Genomic DNA, 24,820 nt, shown 5'->3' with positions numbered 1-24,820 from the left:
GCATGCAGGGTGGGATGGCTAATCTTTAACAACCCCCCCCACCCACCAACCCCCACCCACCCCCCACTCCTCCTCTCCACCTCCACCCAGCAATACTTCTGTTCCAAGGGCAGGAGGTAGAGAGGTGGGGGGTGCTGACGGTTTGGAAAAAAGCCATGGTCATAAGTGGGGAGGGGGCAGCTTCCTGTCCAAAATGGTTCTCTTAAAGCCAGAGAATTATAAATAGAGCAGGTGTCAGTATTGAGAAATAAGAGACTGAGAGAGAGAGAGAGAGAGAGAGAGAGAGAGAGAGAGAGAGAGAGAGAGAGAGAGAGAGAGAAAGAAAGTGCTGCAAGAGAAAGAGACAGACAGCAAGAGTGTGAAAAATTGTGTGAATGTCAGTGTGTGTGTGTGTGTGTGTGTGTGTGTGTGTGTGTGTGTGTGTGTGTGTGTGTGTGTGTGTGTGTGTGTGTGTGTGTGTGTGTGTGTGTGTGTGTGTGTGTGTGTGTTCAAAGGGGCTTTTAGCTGGTGGACTGCCCATAACGTCCAGCAGGATGTGAGGTCATATGACAAAGATGGCTGGTGGGCGGTGGGATACGATTGGTGACCAAAGTGCGAATGAAAGTTTGCGTTTTTTTTGTTTTTTTTTGTTAACTTAGTGGGGATGAAACAGGAGGCGATAAAACAGACAGAAAGAGGAGAAAAAAGAGGGGAAAGTAAAGTATTAAAAGTCTCCCTTTGCAACTCCCAAAGGGAAAGAAAGTGTGCTTAAGTGAGGGGGGGGGGGGGGGGTTGCTGGGGGGTTAAATGACTGTCAGAACCAGTAGACAAAAAGTGGAAGGAGAGGATGAAGGGAGCAGGGGAAACTGACGGAGGTGGGGTGAGGCCACAAAAGTCAATAGGGTGGGAGGAAAAAGGCTGAAACCATCTATGCAGTGAGAGGACAAAGAAGCAGAGCAAACAGGGGGTGGGGGAGAGAGAACGAGGCTCACAGAGCAGCCTGGAGTACAAAGACAGTGAGATACAGAGCTGATAATAGAGAGACTGTGGAAAAAGTGAGGAGGACGAACCAGGAGCCACACAAATATAAAAAAAAAAAACCCGAAACAAAACCAGAGAACGTATGGATGGAGAGCAGAAACCCCAACACGATGTAGTTATCTAACCCATCATGTGTCAAACACTAAGCCGCGAAGAAAGGAGTTAAAAATTAAGTCCACAGTCTGAAATATTAAATCTATTTTGGTTTTTAATGAAGGAGGAGTGAATTAGGGAGGAAATATGAGAGTAGATTATTAAACCACGAGCGAGGAGAAGGGAGAGGAAAAAGTGGTGAGGTGTGCGATGGGTGAGGGGGTTGAAATCTGTTCGCGGTGTTTTAAATATTAAACCTATTTCAAGTTTAATGAAGTGCAAATACTATGGGGAGAGTCTTAACTGGAATACAGAGAGGAAGGGGGCGAAAGGGGGATCCGATTCATTATTTCAAGTGTTCACCTTTAGACTGCTGAGACTTGGGGAGAGGAGCGCAGGGAGAGAATGAGGAGGGAAAAAAAAGGGAGAGAAAGTTTATGCAGGAGTGCAAAACGAGAGGGCAGTTCTGAGAGCACCTGTCTGCGGGGGCCCCAGGTGAGTCCAGGAGGCTCCAGAGCCGAGGAGGAAGAGGAAGAGGAAGATCTGTTCTTCAACAGGAAGCAAACATGCCCACTGCAACACTGCTGAGCAGGAATAAACAGTACTACAGAAAATGATTTCACTTTTTTAGTCTCTCTCTCTGGGCTCAGTGTGTGTGTGTGTGTGTGTGTGTGTGTGTGTGTGTGTGTGTGTGTGTGTGTGTGTGTGTGTGTGTGTGTGTGTGTGTGTGTGTGTGTGTGTGTGTGTGTGTGTGTGTGTGTGTGTGTGTGTGTGTGTGTGTGTATTATTAGTGGTTGAGGAGGGGAACTCTGAGGCCGCAGAGCAGAGAGGAAAAGTCAGATAAAGATGTCGGATTTCAAAAAAGATTCTCGATGTAATCAATGTGCAACAGCTAGAGGGAAATGGAAAGAACAGCCCACGTGTGATTGAACTGTTCACGTCTACATAATCAGATGCTCTAAGCTGTGTGTATGTGAGCGTGTGAGTGTGTGTGCGTGTATATCACACCGGCCATGTTCCGGATTGCCAAAATCCCCCGAGCTGCCACTAAAGGTCACTGTGTGTGTGTGTGTGTGTGTGTGTGTGTGTGTGTGTGTGTGTGTGTGTGTGTGTGTGTGTGTGTGTGTGTGTGTGTGTGTGTGTGTGTGTGTGTGTGCGCGCGCGCGCGCGCGCACACACACACACCAGAAACAAACAAACAAAAAGTATTTCCAGTGCTGTTATTATGTGGGATAAAGATCAAGTTGAGTTGCCCCAAGTACAAAGACAGAGGGAAAGAAATCAATCGGTAACTCAAGTTTTTAGCAGCTCTGCTTTCGTCTCAGTCGGAGACGGAAGTAACGACAGACACAGTATTCCTCATACATTATGACAGGTATGAGATATAAAGTGAATAAGAAGAATGTATGAGATATGCTCACATTAAGAACTTTGAACCTTTTCAGAAACGAAAAAAAGAACAGTTTTTCTAAATACTCACAGTAGTTTCCTCTTATAATATCAATGGACTGAAACCAATACTCACAGGGGACTGCTGTACGCTGGTGTAGTGTTCAGTGGGCGACTGTATTGGGGACTAAGTGGAGTTAACATGTTCTTCCTGTGCGTGTGCAGGCATCTGGGGCTTCTAAACTTGCCTTTCATGCATCTTTACAATCAAACATGATCCATATCAGCAGCTCGGCATTTAAAAATGAAGTACTCTCTTCAGTTTGGCCAGAGAGCCTGTTGTTAATTGGTGAAGGTGAGCTGAACGGCATCACATTAAGAGGTGTTTCCGACAAACTGGCTGTGCTGTACATGAGTATAAATATGTTTTATAGAAATATAGCTCAATTAAAACCTTTTTGGTGATCTCAAAGACAAGTGAATATTCAGTACATGTTTATCCTTTGCTGTGGCCAGGTGAAACTAGCATGGATGTATTATATATGTATTTATTGCATGCACCACACGTAGGGAGTAATTTGTCAGGGGAGGGGCGGAGGGTCTACATATTCCCCCCCTTTGGTTGAATAACTGCTATTGCCAGAGGGGACGGAATTTAAATCTGCATCATTGTGATCAATGCAACTTTACCAATAAAGCAGAGCAAAGCCATTAAATGAATGTGTTCTTTTTAAGTAAAACGCACTGACTTCATATTAACCCGTAGTTGAATTAGTCAAGTCAGGCAGCCTTTTCTCTCACGTGAGCACAGAGACGAGGACTCGAGCGCGTTCCACCTGAATCCTGAATCCATGCTCAGTTTATCCACACGTCACCAAACACAAAGAGTCTATTTCAGCTTAGAAATACTGCTAGGTATCCAGATGGTGTTTTTTTTTTTCATCTTCTTCCTTAAATTAATGTTGCCAGCGCCAAACTTGAAAAACCTGCAGGATGCTGTTTATAACTAAGACTGTGGCAAGATTGCTGTGCATTCACTGCTGTGCAGTCAAAACTGTGGAACAACATACATTAGGAAGGATTAACCTGAAAAACATCTCAAACATGTCAAATAGTTCTTGGTATATAAGTAATAAGTAAATAAAAATTTTTTTTTTTTACTACACTGCGCAGTCTTTGTTACACTGATTTTTGTTCAATTTTAAAACTGTAAAACGAAAGAATAACTACATTTATTTAGGAATCTATTTCAACTATATGATTATTTTCTGTATTCTAAGAAATGTTTAACAAATATTAAGATATCCATGTGCCCCTCAGAATGGTTATTTCTACATTTACAGCATATATCTAAGATGTGTCAAGCATTGTTTAAGTGTACATGTGATACTGGAAACAGAATAGGAAGAACATTTGACGTTAGTATATGACATATTGTAGTTTTAACTTGATCAATGAAAATGATAACGATATTTTTATAGTTCATTTGTTGTATGATAAACCTAAAACATATGGAAGTGTTTATGTATGCATTAAATTATTAGAAATTTTTACTTTTGTGTTGTATCATTTTGAGATGCACCAAAATTTAATGACTAAACAAGCCAGAACACACAAACACACACACACACACACACACACACACACACACACACACACACACACACACACACACACACACACACACACACACACACACACACACACACACACACACACACACACACACACACACACAAAGATCCTGAATATATTATCATTCGAGACACTGGAACCAGCATCCATTTGAAAAATGTGCTTTATAAATTGTTGCCAATTGATTTTATGTTAATCCACCAACTGACTAATTGAGTCATCGTGTCAGCACGAGCTAATTCACACGCAGAGAGGCTGTTATGAGGTATCAAACAGAAAAAAAGAATGCATTCTTTAAAAAAAAATAAAAATGGACTTCTCATTCTCAAAATACTGGGTCTTTGATTTGGGATAGTGTTTTAATCCAGGTCTGGAAGAAGCAGCGGGGGCCAAACTAAAAATAATTTCAGATAATTAATTAAAGGTTCAGGACATAAGCAGGCAGGAGAAGTACGGACTATTTAAAACTTTCTCTCCTTCACTCACAAAAATGTCACCTTTAATATAATATTGTGCGGAGAGAATATACGCATGATCTGTTCCCTGAAAAGCAAGCTGCGCTGATTTATTTTCACAGCTTCACGTGTAAGATTTCAAACATTTGTGTCTGCATACAAGGTGAGTCTCAGGAACGGGGAGATCAAGCGCGAGCGAGAGACAGAATAGGATGTTGAGTGCTTAGTGGCCTCAATAATGACATCAAGTGAACATAGCAGATGTTTGCAAGGGAAGGGGATCTGAAGAAAACCAATCCTAATTCCTGCAGCTGTTAGTGTCAACATGGGCACATGGCATTTTTATACAGATGCTTCGGCATGAGCGTGCACTAATACACTGAGCCTTTACACAGCCATATATTATCCTTATATTACAGAGTAATCCAGCAAAGTCCTTGGTCAGGCAGCCCCTGTGTTGTACGTCATATAAGCGTTTCTAATAGCAAAGCATGGGCACTGATTACAGATGAATGAGGGAAAGGGAAAGAGAGGGAGAGTCTCGGCACTTCTCATCAATAAAGAATGAAGCAATTAAGCTAATCTCAGACTGAAGGTGCCCTTTCTCCTTAATACCTACCATATCCCTTCATGGAAACCAGCAACTGGACCTCATGGAACAACAGCCCCACCACGAGCTAACAGCTCCTAAACTTAATGCCAGTGAAGTGCTACCTGAAAGCAAACACTTTGTGACTCATTTACTCAGATCTTCTTCATAGAATGACGAGCAGGCACACAAAGGCGTTATCATGGACCTAATGAAGGCTGAATTTGGTCCAGATGAGAGTGGTAAGCTCTTACCTACTGGCCTGGATTACCGGGGCACTTGACGGGATGAGGCCAGCATTATTGTTATTATTTACACCTGAGCTTTTCCTGCTGGGACAACTCGCAGTGTTTGCTGTGAAAATGCTGTCCTAGTCTGTCAACAAAAACATAACACACCTATTTTGATCATTTCAATCATTTAACAAGCAAACATCGCAGAGTCCTGCTGGAAAGCGTTGAGATGTTCCTCAGTTTTGTTTTTGTTTTTTTATATTAGGTTTTATTTTCTGGGATTTAATTGGACTGCCGATGGTAGAGTTATTAGGACTCTCGCCTCACTGCGAGATTATTAGCGGTTCGATTCCGGGCCGGCAGGTTGAGTTTGCATGTTTGTCTTATGGGTACTTCTGTTTTCTTCTCACAGTCTATACGTGTGTGCGTACGACCCGGGTGTATCACTGAACTGGCTGTAGGTGTTAAGACGTTTGTCCTGATACTGTATGTTCTGGTGATCCGACCATGGGTCCCGGCCTTTTGCAGCACTCTAAGCTGGGATCAGCTCCAGCTCATTGTAACACTCAGTTGTCAAAGTGGTATCGAGGATTGTTGGATCAGGTCATGGTGCACATGAGCAATTATTTAAAAATAAGGAATGTTTGATTTTGGAACTACAGGTTTTTATTAAGGCACGGTGGTGAAATTAGGGAAGCAAATTGTAACCAAACGTTGGGTTGGTTCAAATCACCACTTTGGGTCCCTCAGCAAAGCCCTCAACCCTTAACTGCTCAGACTGGATCAGGAGGGGCATCCGGGGTAAAAACCTTTGTCAAATCAAAGATGCAGATCACATGATCTGTTTGTGGCTATGGCCAGCAGGGTACGCACACATTATCTCATTAGGCTCCACCTGCCACGGTCATTACTGATGGCGAAATAGTGCAGCATGGCTTTTCTAAATGAACAGCAAGAAATTTGACGGCACTTGTTTAAATGTGGTAATTATTTTATATTCAAGTTGAAACTGATGTTATTTTCTGTGCTAACTCTTTTCTATGTGTCAAGCAGTGAAGGTTTCTCAGAATGCACTTTGACATGCTCACAAAGGTACCATGTGTACATCCACTCAGAACTCTTTGGCCTTCAGTATGCTTGTACATCTAATTTAGATCTTTGACTACAGGTGACAAAATCCTGGATTTAAAAAGGATTAAGACTTAAGTGCACTAACTCTCACGAGTCCATAAACATCTTGTGTATTTCTGACTTGGCCTCCATAAAAGGATTTATAGACACTACATGACAGATGAAGAAGAGCACTCCCATAACAAAAACACCACGTCCCAGCCTGCGCTCTCACACCGGTAATAACCCGAGTAAAGCTTTTTGACAAACCCCCCCCCACCCCCAAAACCTTTACAGAGCACACAGATCCCACCCCCAGCAAAATGACTAACACAGAGAGTTTGAGCCCAGTCCTGAATGAACGCCATAAGGATCTGGATGAAGGTTTTCTTTAGGTGAGCACCAGGTGAGTCACACCAGCAACACTAAACTTCCTCCAACCTTCAGTGGAGAAAAAAATACCTCTCTGTACTTCTTTCACAGGCAAACCATCAAACGAGCCAGTGTGGTTCAGTGGTGCCATTTACTGAGCGCGGGGGTACGTTTTCATGTATGTGTGTGATTCTGAATGGCCAGACAAGATGTACTTGTGCGGCGTAATAAGGTCTGACTGCAGGTCACTAAATCTGCTACGTGGAACTCTTAAGCGTTAAGCAGGCAAACCCTCGTAAGTCCAAACGGATGCTCTGTCCAATCCGCATTTCTTTTTTGTCTCACTGTTTCCCTTCCCTCTCATTACCCCTCTCATCTGCCACTCTCTCTTCCTTTTCCCTCCTCTCGCCCTTTCCAGAAGGTCCTTCCCTAAACCCCAGAGAGAGGGGGAGGAGCCTGGGATGGCGAGGACGCGCTGGTAATCCGTGCAGTGACCCAGGTCAATTCAATTATCCTGTTTTCTTTCGCTGTGCGACGCGTGTGCCCATTTCACAGCCAACTCCCTTAATGCGCCCAGGATTAGCTTCTCTTACTTTTAATGATCTACCTATCGACGCCTTGGGCCCCACAATACACACACTTACCTACACCTCCACGCAAACACACACAGGTAAGTTTTTCATGTATAAGTTTTGGTGTAAAGGAATTCACTAAGCAATTCTGCAAGGCTGAGGATCAAGAGAGGCTTTCACTAAATAAATATGTGTTCACCAGTTTGCTTGTTTATGTGGGAGTGTGGCTTACATAAACTGCAGTAAGGAGAGGATTGTATTATCCATCTGCATTTACCCAGGCTTCACCTCACACCTCCAAGATTTGAGATAATCATCTTAGTCCTAACACGTTAGTGGACAAGCTCGCTAATCTCAACCCGGGAGGAGGAAAAGAGGTCATTTTAAACTAGTAAACTATGCGGATGGCTAACATGCATTAGCCATTCAGAGTGTTCAGCATTGCTCTACTGTATTCAATTGTAAAGTGCTGTATTGCGTTCAGCAGAAAGTCAACAAAACAACTTGACTGCTTTTATGCAGCTGTGGCCCTGCTGGTCAGCAGGTGTCTTTTAAAGGACAAAAAAGGTTTTATTAGAGTAAGGTGTTGAGATGACACTTTCACACACTGAGCCAAACTAATCTTATTATCTCACCAGTCATTCACTAATTACATGACTGGATAAATAAGTAAGTAGGAGCCAGCATTACGAAACTGTACCAAGTCCAGGAAACTGTAAGAGCTCAAAGATATCAAATCAGCATGCAAAGTCCTTTCCAGGATGAAACGGCTTTCTTTTGGCCCTCCTCCATCGTAACAATTTGGAAAGCAAGTCCAAGTTAATTCCACCTGCTGTTGTGACATTAAACTGATAATCTAACAACCAAATCCACTGTTAAAATGGTGTTATGAAAGCACATGGCTTCACGGAGTCGGACCTTCCGCAGATAATTGAAGGTGAGTGAGGGCTTTGGCATCCTTACCTGGGATTTCCTGCCCATTGTAGTTCCATCCAGCTACAGCCAGCATGGATGGCAGAGGAGATCCGGGCCTACTGTCCCTGTCCCGCTCCCTGTCCCGCTCTCGGTCCCAGTTCCTCTCAGCCTGCTGGGTAATGTGTCTGACTGTGTCCTTGTTCTTTCTGTTCTTCCTCCGTCCAGACCCAGACAGGGGTTGCCATGGCCCTTCTCCACCTCCTCCACCAGCCCCCCCAGATCCCGGCTCCCCCTGGCTCTGAGCTGCCCCCCTGGGAGTGTCCCGTGGATGCGAGGAGGAGGCGGGGGACACCTGTTCCTCTTTGACGGTGACAGGTCTGTAGTCATGTGGCCAGGCGGGCTGGGAGTCGTGACAGGCTTCTTCCTGGCTCTCGTGGCTCTTGGGGGGTTCTTGGTCCTCCTTCCCATACGTGCTGCCTCCCTCGTGGCAGCTGGCGATGGCCGAATCCCCGGAAGAGTTGGCCGGGCTGGTGCGACGCGCAAGCCAAGGGGAGGTGCTGCGACCAGACATGATGGAGGCCAGGGCTTCAGAAGCCATGCCCACTATCCCTCCTCCTCCCCCTCCCAAACTCGCTCCTGCGACACCCCCTGCTCCTGTGATACCCACTGCTCCCCCACCCCCTCCGACACCTGCACCTCCGCCGAGGCCGGCGGCAGCAACGGCTCCCATTTCAAAGTCGGCCAGCTCGTCGGCCATCTCGGAGCGAATGCTGATGTCCAGCGCAGCCTTGATGAAACTGTGGCACGCCTGGACAATGTCTGTCATTTGCAGGTAGCTGGCAGCTGACATGACCTCGATCACGTTCTTACTGGTGAGGGCGAGATGTGCCGAGTACATGAAGTCCAAGATGGCTTTGAAGCCTGTTGCAGTGACGATGTCCAGATGAGTGACAGTAGTCTGGTGGTGAGGCTCCGCCCCTTTTTTAACCTGTGGAGAGAAGACGTAAGGGCGTTTACAGCATTGCTTTCGTCTGAAAATAAATCCAAACACGACTTCTGACACTCATTTATCAGCGTGAGAAGACAAGCACAGGAGTGTGTCTCTGACTTGGTCTTCCAGTGAGATTACCTGGCAGTAAAGAGTCTTGAAGTAGCGTGAGGAGCCCAGGAGGACGTTCTTATGGGCCTTGAAGATCTTTCCATCCACAATGACACAGACATCACAGAGGATGCCGTGCTGTCTCTGCTCGTTGAGCTCTCTGAGGAGCTGACGGTAGTGAGAAGAGATCTCCATGTCCTCCTTCCTGTTGTTCATCTGTGTAGCTGAACAAAAGCCTCTCCTCCAAACATCTGTCGGGAAATGAATGAAAACACACAATCAATCAACTTAAAATGCTTCTTTTTTTTTTTCTCTCTCGAGTCAACACTTTGTGAGGATCATTAAACCTTCAATGGGGACATATGATTGTTTCAGTTTTAAAAACCTTCGGCAGGAGAAATGTGGAGATGAACTGACTGCAACATATTCAGATATTTCTCCTTTAAATTCATATATTTATGGCTGATAGCTCAATGCAAACCCTTGATTTTATTTTAACATAGCTGGGAGAAAAAAAAAGTGAATTTAACTGAACCACTCCTTTAAAGATGAGCCAGGGTAAGGATATGTCAGTAATGACTGTGACATGAAAACAATGACATCAATGGAAACCACATCTCAACTGCTGTAGTTTGATGTCTAAAAACAGCCCGGTAACAAATAGTCAGAAATCTGTGTTTAAACCGTGTCTGACAGGTTCATTTATGTGTGTGTGTGTGTGTGTGTGTGTGTGTGTGTGTGTGTGTGTGTGTGTGTGTGTGTGTGTGTGTGTGTGTGTGTGTGTGTGTGTGTGTGTGTGTGTGTGAGAGAGAGAGAGAGAGAGAGAGAGAAAGAGAGAGAGAGAGAGAGCGAGCTTGTGCGTAAGCTTATTAAAAATGTCAGTTAAGAAATGTAACACTTTCACAAACCAGTTTGGAGGGAGAAAAACATAATTTAGCACGAACCACTTTACCATTAAATTTATCAATAAACACCCTGCCTCAGTTCCTTGTTATTTTTTTTTCATCTGGTTTCCACTCTGAATATTCAATCAGCTGTCTAGTTAAGACGAAAACTCACTCTTGAACCTTCACCTCAGCGTTTCAGATCTCGCACGGTTCAGTCTGGGTTATGAACACAAAGTTTTTCTGAAAACTACAGAGAGAGGCCCCTTAATGACAATTTGTGGAGCTGCTCAGCTGTCAGTGAATGAAGATCCGGCGTTCAGTTTCCATTGATTCACCACGGCGTGATAGGATTACTGCACCACTTCATTACTGTCACAAAACACACAATAGCTCATTTTCAAATGTTTGCAATATTATCCACTCGAGCTTTGTCTTATTTAATAATCTCGGGATACTAAATATTGGCGTCTGAGGTGAGTGTTGGGTTTTACTGGAGTGTAGATAAAGCATATGTGGAGGACATACACGGTGCAAGGATGCTGAAGACTTCGGGGACTCTAGAAAGAGCCATGAACATGTTGAACCATGCAAAGAAGTGGCAAGGAAACAAAGAGAAACCACATAAGCTGGAGCGAACACAAACATGCACACTCACTGCAGAGGAAGAGCAAGACGAGAGGCACGCACACTCAGGCAGTACATTAGCCGGAGCATTAGCAGCCGCCGCTCCTGCTCTTGTCTCAGTGAGGGCTGAATCGCGGGGACGCAGAGTGTTACCAAACGCAGCAGTGATTTGTTTTGGGAACGCCACAGCTGTCAGCTCTCGTGGGCCGTCCTGAAAGATGACAGCTCGGGTTGGCCAAGGTGACAGCAGCGTTTGCTCGGGGGCCGGCACACTTCAGGTCATGTTTAGCAAAGCTCTGCTCAACCTGATGGCTTGTAAGATCAAATAAATCCACAGTGTCTTCCACGTCCACTTGGACAAACACACCTCCCGTGAACGGTGGTGGACAAGCGGACGGAGTGATGGTGACGACTCCTGAAGCCCCAATAGTGGAAGAGCAGAAGTCAATCAATGCGTGGCTCCCTCAAAACCTTTCACGCTGATTGGTGTTTCTTCAAGTCAAAGAGAAAACTGTGAGGAGGAAGAAACTTGGGTATGAATGTGGAATAACAGTGTCCCTCAGAGTTTCAAAAGGCAAGTTTTGACGCAAGTGTTTTTATCCTCCAGCTCACACATTTCAAAAAAAATCTATTGGCAGTCTAACCTTGAGATATTCTTTCCTTTCTGCATTGCTCTGATAGAGGTATTGAATGTCTTCACCTCTCACCTTTGGAGACAAACTGAGCGGCTTTAAAGACACAGCAGCTCTGCTCCTCCTCTGCTCTTCTTCTCTCAGGGCCACTGGCACATTCAATTGTATAGCCTGGTCTATAAGATAGGCTCCCTCTCAGCCACATAAAACACAAAAGGAGTCATTTATTGGCTGACGCATATTCCTATCATTCCTATTCCTGCTTTTTTTCCGGCCTGTGTGGACGGTGAAATAAAGGGTCAGTGTACAGCACACACCGGTCAGCAGTTCCCATTTGAGACATACGGTAGGTCGGAGGAAGCGGTGAAAGAAAGAAAGCTATACCGAATGAACAGCTGGGGCAACGCTGCCATTGCTCAAGTGTTGTATTTGTGGCTGTGTGTTTCCACCTCCGTTCTCGTTTTTCAAAGTCAGGTGGCAACAATGACAATCTCTTGATTGAAAAGGCAAAAAAAAAAAAAAGACTTCATCCAAACTGCAGAAACCCCACTGACCTCTGCTGTTACCGGTTAAGTTATTCATCTCTAAACATTTCAGCTTCTTTTGAGCTAAATTGAATTTCATCTGATGTACTTTGATGCTGATTCCAGCCTATTTTTCTTTGTCATTACCTGAAACTCGTGTTTCTACATGCTGGTTGGATGAAGGAAGGTTTTAAGACTTTACCTTGGACTCTTGAAGACTGTAGAAGCCATTTGTTCACAATTTTTTAATGTACCTTTTTTTTTTTTCGCAAGCAGATTACTGAATGATGAAAATAATTAGTTTCAGTTCAAGCAAAAGCATTTTCCAACAAAATTGCATGCATCTTCAATGGAATGGAATGGAGACAGTAACAATACTATGAAGATAGATCAGACTTTTGATAAAAATAAGTTGGATCTTTATAATTACGGATTTTAGAGCTATTATTTGTGATTTCATTTGATTTACTACTTAAGTAAACTCCCAGTTGACGAAGAACTGAGACTAAATCAGTGTATCCTTTTATATTCTGAAGTCCAAAAACAAAAGATAATCTCGCAGCAGCGCGCTGCGCTCCCTCACAGGCACCAAGTTTCTCAAGAAGCATTAACAAAAATCTCATTAGGTGAGCTTGTGTGAATGTGGCGAGAGTGTGTGGCTGGGACTGCACTCAAAGACATGGTAAATGGTGCCTTAAATTTAACAAAAACAACGATCAGTGGAGGGTAAAACAACAGCGGGATGGGAGAGAACGAGGGAGAGAGAGAGGGGGGAGAGAGAGGTCTAATCAGATTTATTGCTTCAACAGACTCGCAGACATACTGAGTTAGTAGTTAGGTAGAGAAGAGGAGCTTTTATGGAGTGCATTTTGACCTCTAAGCTCTTGGCTTGCCTAATTGGCTTGTTTAATTTCAACATGTCCAATTCCCTCCAGTCACAGACTCCTTTTTCACAGAGGAACCAATCATAATCTGCCCCGACTGGGATACATAACCCCCCCCCCCCAACAAACTGCCCTGTCCAGGGCTCTGGCTTATTTTTTACTCAGAGAAAAACTCTATTTTACCCAGACCACAACTCATGTGAGCATAACCTTGATTTACAGCACTTCTCTTTTTTTCCCCCAGAAATATGTACTTGACATGAGATGGCAAAGTAAGGCAAAATGAACTTGTCAAGCAATCAACCATAGAGAGAGAGAGAGAGCGAGAGAGAGAGAGCGAGAGAGAGAGAGAGAGAGAGAGAGAGAGAGAGAGAGAGAGAGAGAGAGAGAGAGAGAGAGAGAGAGAGAGAGAGAGAGAGAGAGAGAGAGAGAGAGGCAGTGACTTTTGTGTCTCATCCAAAGCATTAGCACTCTCACCAAGGCTACAGAAACTAAAGCCTGCTTTCAGGATGTCACACAGCAGAAAAAAAGAAGCTTTTCATCCCTCTATGAAATTGTACTGCAAGAAAAAAAAAGCAAGGAAAAAGTCATCAGGAGGCAGGCTGACAGTATGTGAGCGCTTATTTGTGGTCAGAGACGATTGTTTCAGTAAAGCATGCCACCAGAGCTCCGAGTCCCTGTCACCCTTCTGAGGACAAATCAAAAGTGACTGTCCTCCTTAACCCCTCCTTTATTCAAACACACACACACACACACACACACACACACACACACACACACACACACACACACACACAAGATCCCCCGTTCCCCTCTCAACACACACACACACACATACACACACACACACACACACACACACACACACACACACACACACACACACACACACACACACACACACACACACACACACACAAACACAAGCTAAAAACACCCACGTTCACACGCTTAGCAGAGCCGTCATGGCATCACAGCCGGTTTGTCCTGGTCACATCACAGCAAAGTCACTTTAGGCCCAGCCAGACAACTAAGGAGATGAGACGTGTGATGGAGTGAGAGAATGGGGCTTCCTCCTTCTTGTGTTTCTCTTAATGCAGCCCGTCCCTCCGAGCGACTTCTCATCCTCCTTGACCACGCAGGACAAAGCGCAGACGGAGCGCAAGGTCCTTCTGGATCAAAGCCGAGCCGATCTTTGTTTGTACGAGATTCAGCACGAAGTCCTCGCAGCGGGCGGTTGCCGTGAAAGCTTTTGCGATGTGTTTGCACATCACACCGGTTGAAGATGTTCTAACATGTGAAATACGTGATTATGCAACATATTTCCCCGTATGGAAGTACACTTTGTCTTAGGTGTCCTCAGATTCTCTCCTCATTAGCATTCGCGGCACAAGGTACCAGCTTTAACTGGCTTCCTTTATGAGCGCCTGTGCACTATCTGGGCAGTCTCATACCCTTGCGTTCATATTTATTTTGAATTAAGGGATTTTCAGTTGGTCAGGGAAAATTATCATTAAGTGGCCAGTGTGCCGCTCGCAAAACTGCCACCCTCAGCTAATCACTCCACATTCATATTGTGGCCTTCTGCTCCACAAATGTAACAATTTCTGCTCATTATTTGATAAAATGAGTTTGGTATGTCAAACTGAGGGACACACGGAGTTCACACAGTCCCCCGATTGAGTTGTCAAATAAATAAAGCCATTAACACACGAAAAACTACAAAGTGAAGTCAAATTAACAAGATTTACAAAACAGATGTTTATTTAAATATAGGTTTGCAAAGCACAGGTGAGATTTTTCTTAATGTTTCTTAATCTTTGCAAATATTCCTTGGATTTCATATATGGGCGCAGCATGCTTTCAAATAAGCAACTGGTTGTGAAAATCTCACCGAAAACGATCTCCAGCTGTTTGCCTCAGTCATAAGGACTTTTAAATTATTGTTATTTGGCTGTGGATTTGATGCCCTCGTTCAAGAATGAAGGCTGCAAAACAGTTTTTCTCCAAAGGCTACTCCGCTCCAAAAGTGATGAAATCTTTGCACCTGATTAGATTTTTAAATATTCCTTCTGGTCTTGACATTAGCCCTGCCCACGTGTGCATCGCGCTTCATGTTTACTCCTCAATTGAAGGAGATACTGGGAAAATGATAATTATGGACATAAGTGCTATTTTTTATAGTATTAATTATCTCTGCACGAGCAAAGCATCTCTTATTTACTGTTACAGCACCTGATTGATTCATTTTTTTTATAAAAAAATTTGATAAATCAATCTCTTCAATGTAATCCAGTGTGTCTAGAAAATCACATTTAGAGTACTTTTTCTGTAGTTTTTTGGGACGCACGCAGTCAACGTACGCACAATCTTCAAAGAAGGATGAAGCAAGTTTCTCTTTCAAACTCAAAATGGAGAAATATACAGGGATTTTTGTCAGTATTTGGTGAACTTTTAGCCATTTTGCAACAGATGCATTTTGTAATTTTCATGTTAGGATTTGTTTTCATATTGTTTTCAAAAGTCTTGAACTGTAGAAATACCCTTTAATAACCTCTGGGTTAGAAGTTTCAATTCACACTACAATATTTTAATGAGCGCATTGCAAATATTCAAAGCCACCGTGATGATGCAATTTTGATATTTTCACGCATCATTTTCATTTCTACTTCAGCATATCAATTCTTTCACTATTTCTAATCCTATTGTTTTATACTCGTGGTACAACGACAGACAGACAGTAAAACTCTCAAATACTAACTTTAATACCGTCGTAGCATGAAATGATCAAGCTCTTTGTGGTCTGTTAAATTAAAATTGCCATACATGTGAATGTATGCGAACGAATTTAACCTGCCACTTATGCAAGAGTCTGACTTAAGCGTCGAGGTGTAATGAATCGCTCACATCTTTACTGATACGTGATCAGTTGGTTTCATTTAAACATGAAAGCAAACGATATCAGCAGCGATTTCCCTCCTTTTAACGTCTCCGCCGTTATCTTGGCACACGCTTTGAAAGTCAGCAGGGAGGACGCAGCAAAAACCTGTCCAGAGAACGAAGAAGCGAATGAATGTGAGGAGGACGGAGGAGGACTAAACAGCCAAGAGCTGGCACTCATGTAATCAACCATCGCGTGCCTTCAGTATCAATGTTTCTTTATCAGTTAAGCTACAAAAGCAACACATTTCTTCTTTTTTTACCTCCTTTCTAGGAGTGACTTGCACATCACTGCATTCGTTGTCTATGGAAGAGGCTTTAAACAAATTATGCTGTTTATGTTCGAGAACCTCGATGATATGATGTGCTAATCAAAATAGAACCGTGCATAAATCTAATCCGTTTTAAGACGCCTCTTGTTGTGCATTGGAAGGAAAAGAAGTGGAGAAAATAAACGTACGACGAGCAAGGATAGAACTATTTTCAAAAAAAGCTTTTGAACTGGACAATAGTGGCGCTGTTATTCAAACACACGGCGGCACGCAGAGGGAAGCCATTACTTTCCAGAAGTCAAACTTGCAGCTCTCTCGACTGAAACAAAACAGAAAAGTTCTTTTAGATTTCAAGGTTTACGACTTTGATTTTGAATATAAAACTGAGAGCGTGACAAATGCTACAGATGATCACCAAACACTTGAAAATATGAGGATCGCCAAAGGTCACTATGTGCGCAGGTTGAGGACGAGTGGAAATGAAGCGAGTTAAAAAGTCAAAAGAGAGAAAAGGAAGAAGAAGAAAAAAAAGTCGAGCTGAATGGCGGCGATAAAGAACAGAGAAAAGCAGAGAGAAAAGAGATAGAGCACAATTACAGGCACGGCAAGGCTACAACGATGGAGACGGAAGATAGAAAGAGGGGGAGACAGGAAGAGAGGGGAGAGTGACTCAGGCAGCCAATATTTTTTAAACAGCTTTGCTTCCACTCAACTGGGCATCAAGGCCATTATCCCGGGGTTAATCCCCAATCCGACGGAGCTGGCAGCCTTCCGGGACAAGCCAGGGTGGCAGTCCATCAACAAGGCAGGCACAGACAAAAATAACACACACATACTCAAACACATTCGCATGACACACAGCCAAACACAGCCAGGAGAGGCATGCAAGCTGCAATTAGAAAAAAAAAAAAAATAACAGAACAAAGCGATCAGCTGTAAATGGCATGTTTGGTGCTTCTTTGTCCTACATTTTTGAGTTGAAAATATACCGTTGCGTATGTTTGTCTCATTTTATCTGCGTCTGACTTCTTAATGTCTCCATTTTTGTGTTGTCAGGTTCCCTTGTTTCTTTTATCACACACCCTCCATCTGTCCACCTTTATTTCCTCCACCTTCCCCACCAGCTCTCATCGTGCCACGTTTTGCAGCTCTACCTCACTCTCTCTCTTTCTCCGTCCGCTCTCCGTTTCCCTGGCCAGCATCCAAGGAGCCAAGGTGGAGGAAGAGATTGACTCAAAGAAGGATAGCCATGTCATGTGGAGAGGGACCAAAGAGGATCCAGGAGGCTTAGGAAGATTTAGTGCTACTCCCTTCATCCCTTGCTCTTCCCTCCCCGGTCCCACCCTGTGCACAAAATTTGGAAAGCAATACCTGGAACCCCTCCTCATTTCCACCTGAAGACTCCTGCACTGCTTCGACACATTCCGCCTGATGCAGGCTGAAGATCTGGTTATCGGACCCTCCTGTCCAGCTCCAGTCGGAGGCACTTTATTTTCCCTCCACCATGTCCCCATGTCCGCTCACCCTCAGCCGCACAGGTGTTAAGCTTAGATTCATCTTATGTAAATCCAAGCATAGTCAGGATCATCCCGGAGTGACCGAAACAGGGATGTGTCTCAAAGACGCTGCTGTTCATGTCGTTTATCCTTAAGACTATTGGCAGAGCTTCAACTTCACCTCAGGTTCCTCCAGTGACCTACAAACTGTCAGCAGGGACACTAATTGACATGTCAAGTGCTTCAAAAGCAGAGTGGAGATTTCATCTGACCACCTTGCTGCTGTCTTCTTTCTTCTTCTTCTTCTTCTTCTTCTTCTTGTTCTTCTTGTTCTTCTTGTTCTTCTTCTTCTTCTTCATACTTTGGTCTTGCGTGTGCTTGAATGCGAGTGTGTAGTTTCTGGGCTATCCAAGCCTGCTATGTCTCCCATGGTAACTCCCTGACTGACGACCCGGGGCTTAGCCTAAATTCTCTCTCTATTAAAAGCTGTGAAATGCAAATAATGAAACATCTCATTACCACTGTCGGAGAACCCAAAATGAAAGGAGGGGGGAGGGGGGTTAGAAGGGGGGGGGGGTGTCTATAAAACAACGAAAGAGGGCTACCCAGGAGGGAGGGGGAGGTGAGAGGGCAAGGAGAAACGAGTGAGAGCTGGAAATAAAGCAGAAGAATGAAAGGGAACAAGGTGTGAGGAGCGTTGCAGATACAGAGTTGTTAACTTACAGAGCAACCAGGGCAAACCATCTAAACTACTTAAACGTTTCATTCAAACCAGTGTATCAACCAACCACATCTCATTGCTCCTGCGATAGATGTAAATTTGATATAAATATATTGCGTAAAGAAATATACTATATAAAATATGTTCCACCTCAGCATGTGCTGGTATTATTGTATATGGTATATATTGCCCAAGAGTTTCATTAATGATCAAGTTTTTGTAATTTTGTTTTTTAAGTCATATTTCATCCATCACCACACCTCAGCCAAACACAAAGATGTATGACTGGACCAAATCAACATTATTCAGCTTTAAGAATCACGTTGTTGTGACTAGAGAACGTGGGATCAGTAGCAGGTAGGAGGACGAGTCTCTCGCTGACCACGTCACTGTGTGTGGTCACCTGGTTCCAAACCCCCCCCCACCGGTTTCATCACCGAAGACTCATCTGCTGATGTACAAACCCTGGACATCACCAGGGAACCGATGAATGGTGGAGTTTCAAGGTGTGACATGGTCTAATAGCAGGATTAGTTCCTGACTTCTGGGAACTCCATTGTGTAACAGGTTTTTTTCTGCTCACAGATGGGTCACAGATGCATCTTCTTTTCTTTTCTCTCCTTTTTTCCTTGCTTGTGCTTCACTCACCATGAAAAACAGTGTACAGGAAAACTGGTAAAGCTCCAATTGATGTAAATTCACTTTTTGCCTCTTTAGAAAGCGAGTTGCTTTTGTATTTTTAGCTTTACTGTCTTTAGGACATCACACCTAACACAGGTTAATTGTTAGAATTAAAGGACAAATAATGAGCAGTCATATATTCAGAGAAGCCATAGAGGAGTGAAATCTTTTAAACTGAAGGAGAGCAACTACTTTCAGTGTGAGGACAAACACATTTAATACCAAGTTACTAACTTCTTAAAAAGAGAAAGTAACTTTTTCAAAATTTTGTAAACACGTGTTATAGTTTAAAACTGAAGCGGATTAAAACACCTGGAAGCAGTTATTACAGATTTCATTTGATTTTCACCAACAATAACTTGTCTCTTTATCTCTATTTTCTGATTGTTCACGCCCATGTGAGGTCGGGCGGTGATGGAGCGATAGCCTGACTTGAGTCAGCATTTAACTTCATCCCTGTCTGATGACAGTGAGCTCAAGGATTTGTGCAGGTAGGTATTTTCTTCCACATCAAATATGAGAAAAAAAAATATGTATTAGAAAAGCGCTATGTGAAACATTATTATTATTATTATATATAATTGTACGCCATGGCCTCAAGTGTTTAAATAACCAAAAATAAATAAACATCAAAAACATTCCAGGATGTAAAGAGCAAGGTGCAATCACTAGTTTTTAACGCTCTGGGTCAGGGGGAAAAAAAAAAAAATCGAATTTCTGTGTAACAGCAGATGATAAACCCCAGTCTACTGTGAGAAAGTTCCACGGCGAACCTGTGGTTTGTTTGTGTGATTAGTAGATTTTGGTCAACTGACATCTGACCAATAATGAATGAGTGTGACGACAACAACTAAAACACACTATCAAGCACTGGGTTGATTTTAAAAAAAATATTTCCTTTTATTTCGCTTTTCTCCCTAAAGATTTCATTAACAAGCCCTTCTCTCATGTAGTTTCTGTCTTTTTTTTTTTTTTTTTTTTGTCATTTAGCAAATATCGGTTTTGAAAATTCCTGGCGATGAAGGCAAAGTAAGAGTGAGGACGGGCTCAGAACTCACATTTAACACTCACTGTACCCTGATCTCTCCCTCTTGGTACCAGTGAGCTTGTGTGTGTGTGTGTGTGTGTGTGTGTGTGTGTGTGTGTGTGTGTGTGTGTGTGTGTGTGTGTGTGTGTGTGTGTGTGTGTGTGTGTGTGTGTGTGTGTGTGTGTGTGTGTGTGTGTGTGTGTGTGTGTCCAGGCCCTCTCATAGGTCTTAACACAAAACCTGTCACAGCAAAAAAAGCAACCTGTCACGACTCAGCCAAGCAAAACCGCCCAACCCTGCCGCCCTCCACCCGACACCAGCCCCACGACACCCGAATGTACCCCATTGACTGTACACAAAGATAGTTAGAAGCAGTTACTAGATACAGAAGATGATAAAGTGAGTGAGACAAGAGCCTACAGCTAAAAGCCCTCTCTCTACCCCCACCCCCGCACACCCCCCCACCCACCCCACACCCACCCCACGCACACACACCCACCCCCTACACCCCACCACCCTACACACCACACACACCCACCACACACCCACACACACACGCACGCACGCACACACAAACACACACGAGCGAGCAATAACAGGGAAATTAAACAGAAGGGTCAAAAAAAAGGAAGGAAGATGCTGTTTGAAAAACACTCGTCCTTAAGAAACGGCGTTTGAAACATCTGACGATTGAAAGCTAATTGTTGTTTGTTAAAGTGTGCGGTTTCTGCATGTGTGAGTGAATGACTGAGCGAGGGTGACTCACTGCTGGTGGCCAGTCGCTATCTGGTGCCGAGGCGGGTGTCCAGAGAGTGTGTCTGTGTGCACAAGGGTAACTTGGTGTGACTGTCGTACTGTCAGACAGCAAACAGAGGCATCTTTCTCAAATCCACACTGGGCCGCGGCTTACAATGAGCTCATGCAAAGAGGGGAGCAAAAAAGCCAGAGCTTAAGTGTGTACTCACAAGTTCAACAGGCACACCCTGCATCCCCCCTGAGCAAATATTAAGAGACAGACTTTCCTCCCAGCTAATCTAATCCACAAACAATAAAAGAGCACACACAAAACTAGAAGAAAAAAAAACATAAGTTTACCACAATAACTGAGCTCTACACATACAACATTCACTTATAACAAAGTAAAAACCTCCCAACAAGCTGTACAACAACTGAGCACTACAATGATTTACATATAGATGGGGCAGCGCGTTTATAAAAACACATTTGTATATAATAGCCCAAAGAGAAATCAAGGGGAGAGGAGCACAGCATCTAAATATAGAGAGACTCGCATTTTGGAGTCAGAAAAGAGACAGTGAAGGGTAAGAAAGAGGGAGGGCGATGGGAGATGCGAGATTAAAAGTGGGAAGGGAAAAGAGATGGGGAACGAGTGAGAAAAAAAAAACCCGATGGAGGCGGAAGAAAAGCGGTGTTTAAGATTTGAAAGAAGACCAGAATACGGAAGAAGTATCAGCGGGATCGATGGCTGCACAGCCTCGGTGGGTCTCTCATGTACCATGGGGTTGCTTAGTGGACGAGTGGCGAACTAAACATGGAGGAGACTCAATTTAAGTCCACGAGACTTAAGAGTTCAATATAACGAGCAGAGCATCACTACAGGTGTTCATCGATGTGTGACGTCGATACCAAGAGTCCACTCACTCAGTGATCTTTTCAGCAGCTCACAACAAACCGACTCCGAGCTCTCGCCTTGACCACATTCACATAAATCGCAGTAAAGATGTAAAATCTTTCAAACGCTTTGTCTTCTTTGTTTCTCGTGCTGCTTCTTGATTGGCCCTGCACGCGGGCGAATGGATGCAATTCCATGCCGTGTCTCTTTAAAAGCTGCCGACGGCACAACACATCTCAAGCAGATTTAAAGTCAGTTTTCAAATCAGGCTTCTTCCAACAGTTTGGAAAAAAGTGACTTTTCCGAGGATATTTGCATGGAGGCCTTGAGCGGCGTGGCTCCAGGCGAGCCGGTCCGCTGTGATTGACGAGGAGCAAGGTTTGATCAGACAAACGCCTCACCTGGATCCTCACTTCTGTCCTGAAATCTTCTCCTCTGTAATCCCTCCTCCTCCATATCTGTCTGCCTTTTCACTCACAGAGTGTTTACTTCAATGTGCTTTGACGTTTGACTGTCACCTGTTGACTAACATGAACAGCTGCCATGGCTCGCGGGCTTTTTCAAAGTACTGCCTACTTTTCCCTCCCCCTGACAGCGATGGAAAGAAACTGCTAATTCATGTAGAAAAGAGGCAAAGCCAGACGTAAGAGACACAATATGGGAGGGAGAGACAAAAGGACCACTGTGTAAACTCTCATGATGGCTCTCACCATCGCCGAGGACAACACCCACCTCGGAAACCTAATTTTGAAGAAGTCACACATTCCCACAATGTGAGGCAGTGCCAGTATCAGGTGTCTGTCCAAACCACCAACCACCAATCCACTGCCACCCCCTTCGTGACACACCAGCGCACAAACCAAAACAACCGGGGTGGGGGGGTAAAAGAAAGAGGGCACGGCTACAGAGACAAAAGGCAGACAGAATGACAATGAATGAAAAGAGGAAAGTGGGGAGAAAGAAGAAAATAAGAGACGGTGAGGTGAGGTGAAAAACACATTTGGCAGAGCAGGAAGACCAAGACAGTCACACTTCTATGTGCGATGTTGGGAAAAGCGGTGACAGGGCCGTTGGGGGGGGAAATTTGCCCCTCGCCACTGAAAAGCGGATGTGAACCTACTCACTTCTGTTTGGGTTTGGATTGGCTTCACCTCTGTTGTTCATAAAGGGAACTATACTGACACAAAAGAGCACATAAACTGTCCAGCAACAATGACGGAGCTCCACTTTCCTTGACGAGTTCACATAATCATACACAAAGGATCAGTTTTTAGCACTGAAAAAAAAAAAAGCTTTCGTAACATTTCTAAAAACCAAATAAGTCCCCTCGAACCTGACGGAAAAACTTCTGCTAAGTTGTGCTTCTCAATTTGACGATCACGACTGCATCAAACCCCCAAAAACTGTTTGTGTTTCCAGGAGAAGGCTTGACCTCGCCTGTATTGTGAACTGTTGCATTAACAGGATGTATAAATATGAGCTGGGGTCAGGGGGAAGGATAAAAATGAGAAAGGGAACAGGCAGAGGGTAAAAATGAGAAAAGGAGTAGAGGAAGGGTAAAAATGAGAAATGGAGTAGGGGAGGCCACAGGAGGCACCTGGCCCACTTACAGCAGAGGAGGGGGTGGAGGTGGAGGAGGAGGAGGAGGAGGAGGAGGAGGAGGAGGAGGAGGAGGAGGAGGATTAAGGAGTGGGAGGGAAAAAGAAGAGGAGGAGGAGGAGGAGGAGGAGGAGGAGGAGGAGGAGGAGGAAGCAGAGGGAGAGGGTGAGGAGAAAGAGGAGGCCTGGAGAAAAGAGAAAGGGAGGGAGGTGCAGCTGGAGCGCAGCAAGGGGGGGGACGAAGGCTGGGGTGGAGCGAAGTGAAGGAACGTGGAAAAGGTGAGGAGAGAAAAAAGGATGTGAGATGAGCAAAAAAAAAAAAGAACATGAAATAATGGGAAGCGGGAGAGGGGCAGGGGGGAGGTGGGAGCAGGAGAGAGAAACAGAGAGAAGAGATGGGGGCTGGAGGAGAAGAGATGGCCTTGTGATGCTGAGAAAGGAGGTGGTGTATGCGTGAGCGGGATGAATGTGTGTGTGTGTGTGTGTGTGTGTGTGTGTGTGTGTGTGTGTGTGTGTGTGTGTGTGTGTGTGTGTGTGTGTGTGTGTGTGTGTGTGTGTGTGTGTGTGTGTGTGTGGGTGTCTAAAATTATGACGAAAAACTAACACCTCACCCAAAGTATGAATAACCGACCACAACAGGCCATCGTAGGTTCAATCTCTTCTCCCAGCACATTCGAGCAGCCTGCCTTTACCACTAATATCCCACTAATACCACCCACAGTCCTCGCTCCACCTCACATCAATGAATATTTCATGTCCTGATGGCACTTTTAAAGCAAAAACTAATTAGCAAATCCAAGTTGATCTGGCATTAGTCATATCAGGCCAATTAAAAGCCCAGTCCTACTGTACATGTTAATGGCAGCGAAGTGGAATAATTGTATGTTGAGCAGGGGAGAGAATGTTAAACAGGCCTTGTTAGCAGCACTTTAGCACTCTAGCCTGAGTCCATGGCTGGATTACAAAACTCTACAAAGCAGAATAATGTTCATCAGAAGCACGCACACATCGAGGAAACGCGCACGCACATTTTCACATTTTGGAAAGCGTCAAATAAAAACTCCATCCATTAATTAGAGCGTCACCATCAATTCCATGGGGTCAGGTCTGATACTTATAGCAAAAGAAGAGAACTAGTTCCAGGGAAAATGATGGTTTTATGCTTCAGTAATATTATTAAACAGGGATCCAAATATTGGCAGAAGCTCACAGGTCAGATGTTATGCAGTATTAGTGGGTGAAAACCATTCTCTGTTCCACACAGTGTTCCTGCGGTCAGCACCAGTCAACATAAGGTCGCCGAGAGCGTATTTGTGTGGTATTGGAGCAGAGAAAGGTGCTGGTTTGTATTTGAGTCTTTCCAACCTTCTCTCTGTGTATGTTTTTTTTTTGGTATGAGGAGTTTAGATTGAGACAGAC

At 44.2% G+C, this 24,820-nt stretch overlaps 1 protein-coding gene across 1 annotated transcript in view; it reads right to left on the bottom strand.

Moving 5' to 3' along the window:
* zbtb46 (zinc finger and BTB domain containing 46) overlaps positions 1–24,820 on the bottom strand; it is a gene marked incomplete at its 3' end in the record, with an annotated part of 82,211 nt that overhangs the window by 32,014 nt on the left and 25,377 nt on the right. The window contains exons 2-3 of the mRNA XM_080468865.1: positions 9,513–9,733; positions 8,432–9,371 (exon numbers count right to left, since the gene is read on the bottom strand). Of these exons, the coding sequence (XP_080324991.1) occupies positions 8,432–9,371; positions 9,513–9,733 (1,161 nt within the window). The remainder of the gene's footprint in view (positions 1–8,431; positions 9,372–9,512; positions 9,734–24,820) is intronic.

This window comes from Lipophrys pholis, assembly GCF_963383615.2.
Source record: "Lipophrys pholis genome assembly, chromosome: 8".
Classification (NCBI taxonomy): Eukaryota; Metazoa; Chordata; class Actinopteri; order Blenniiformes; family Blenniidae; genus Lipophrys; species Lipophrys pholis.
This window is presented reverse-complemented; position numbering and strand designations above follow the sequence as displayed.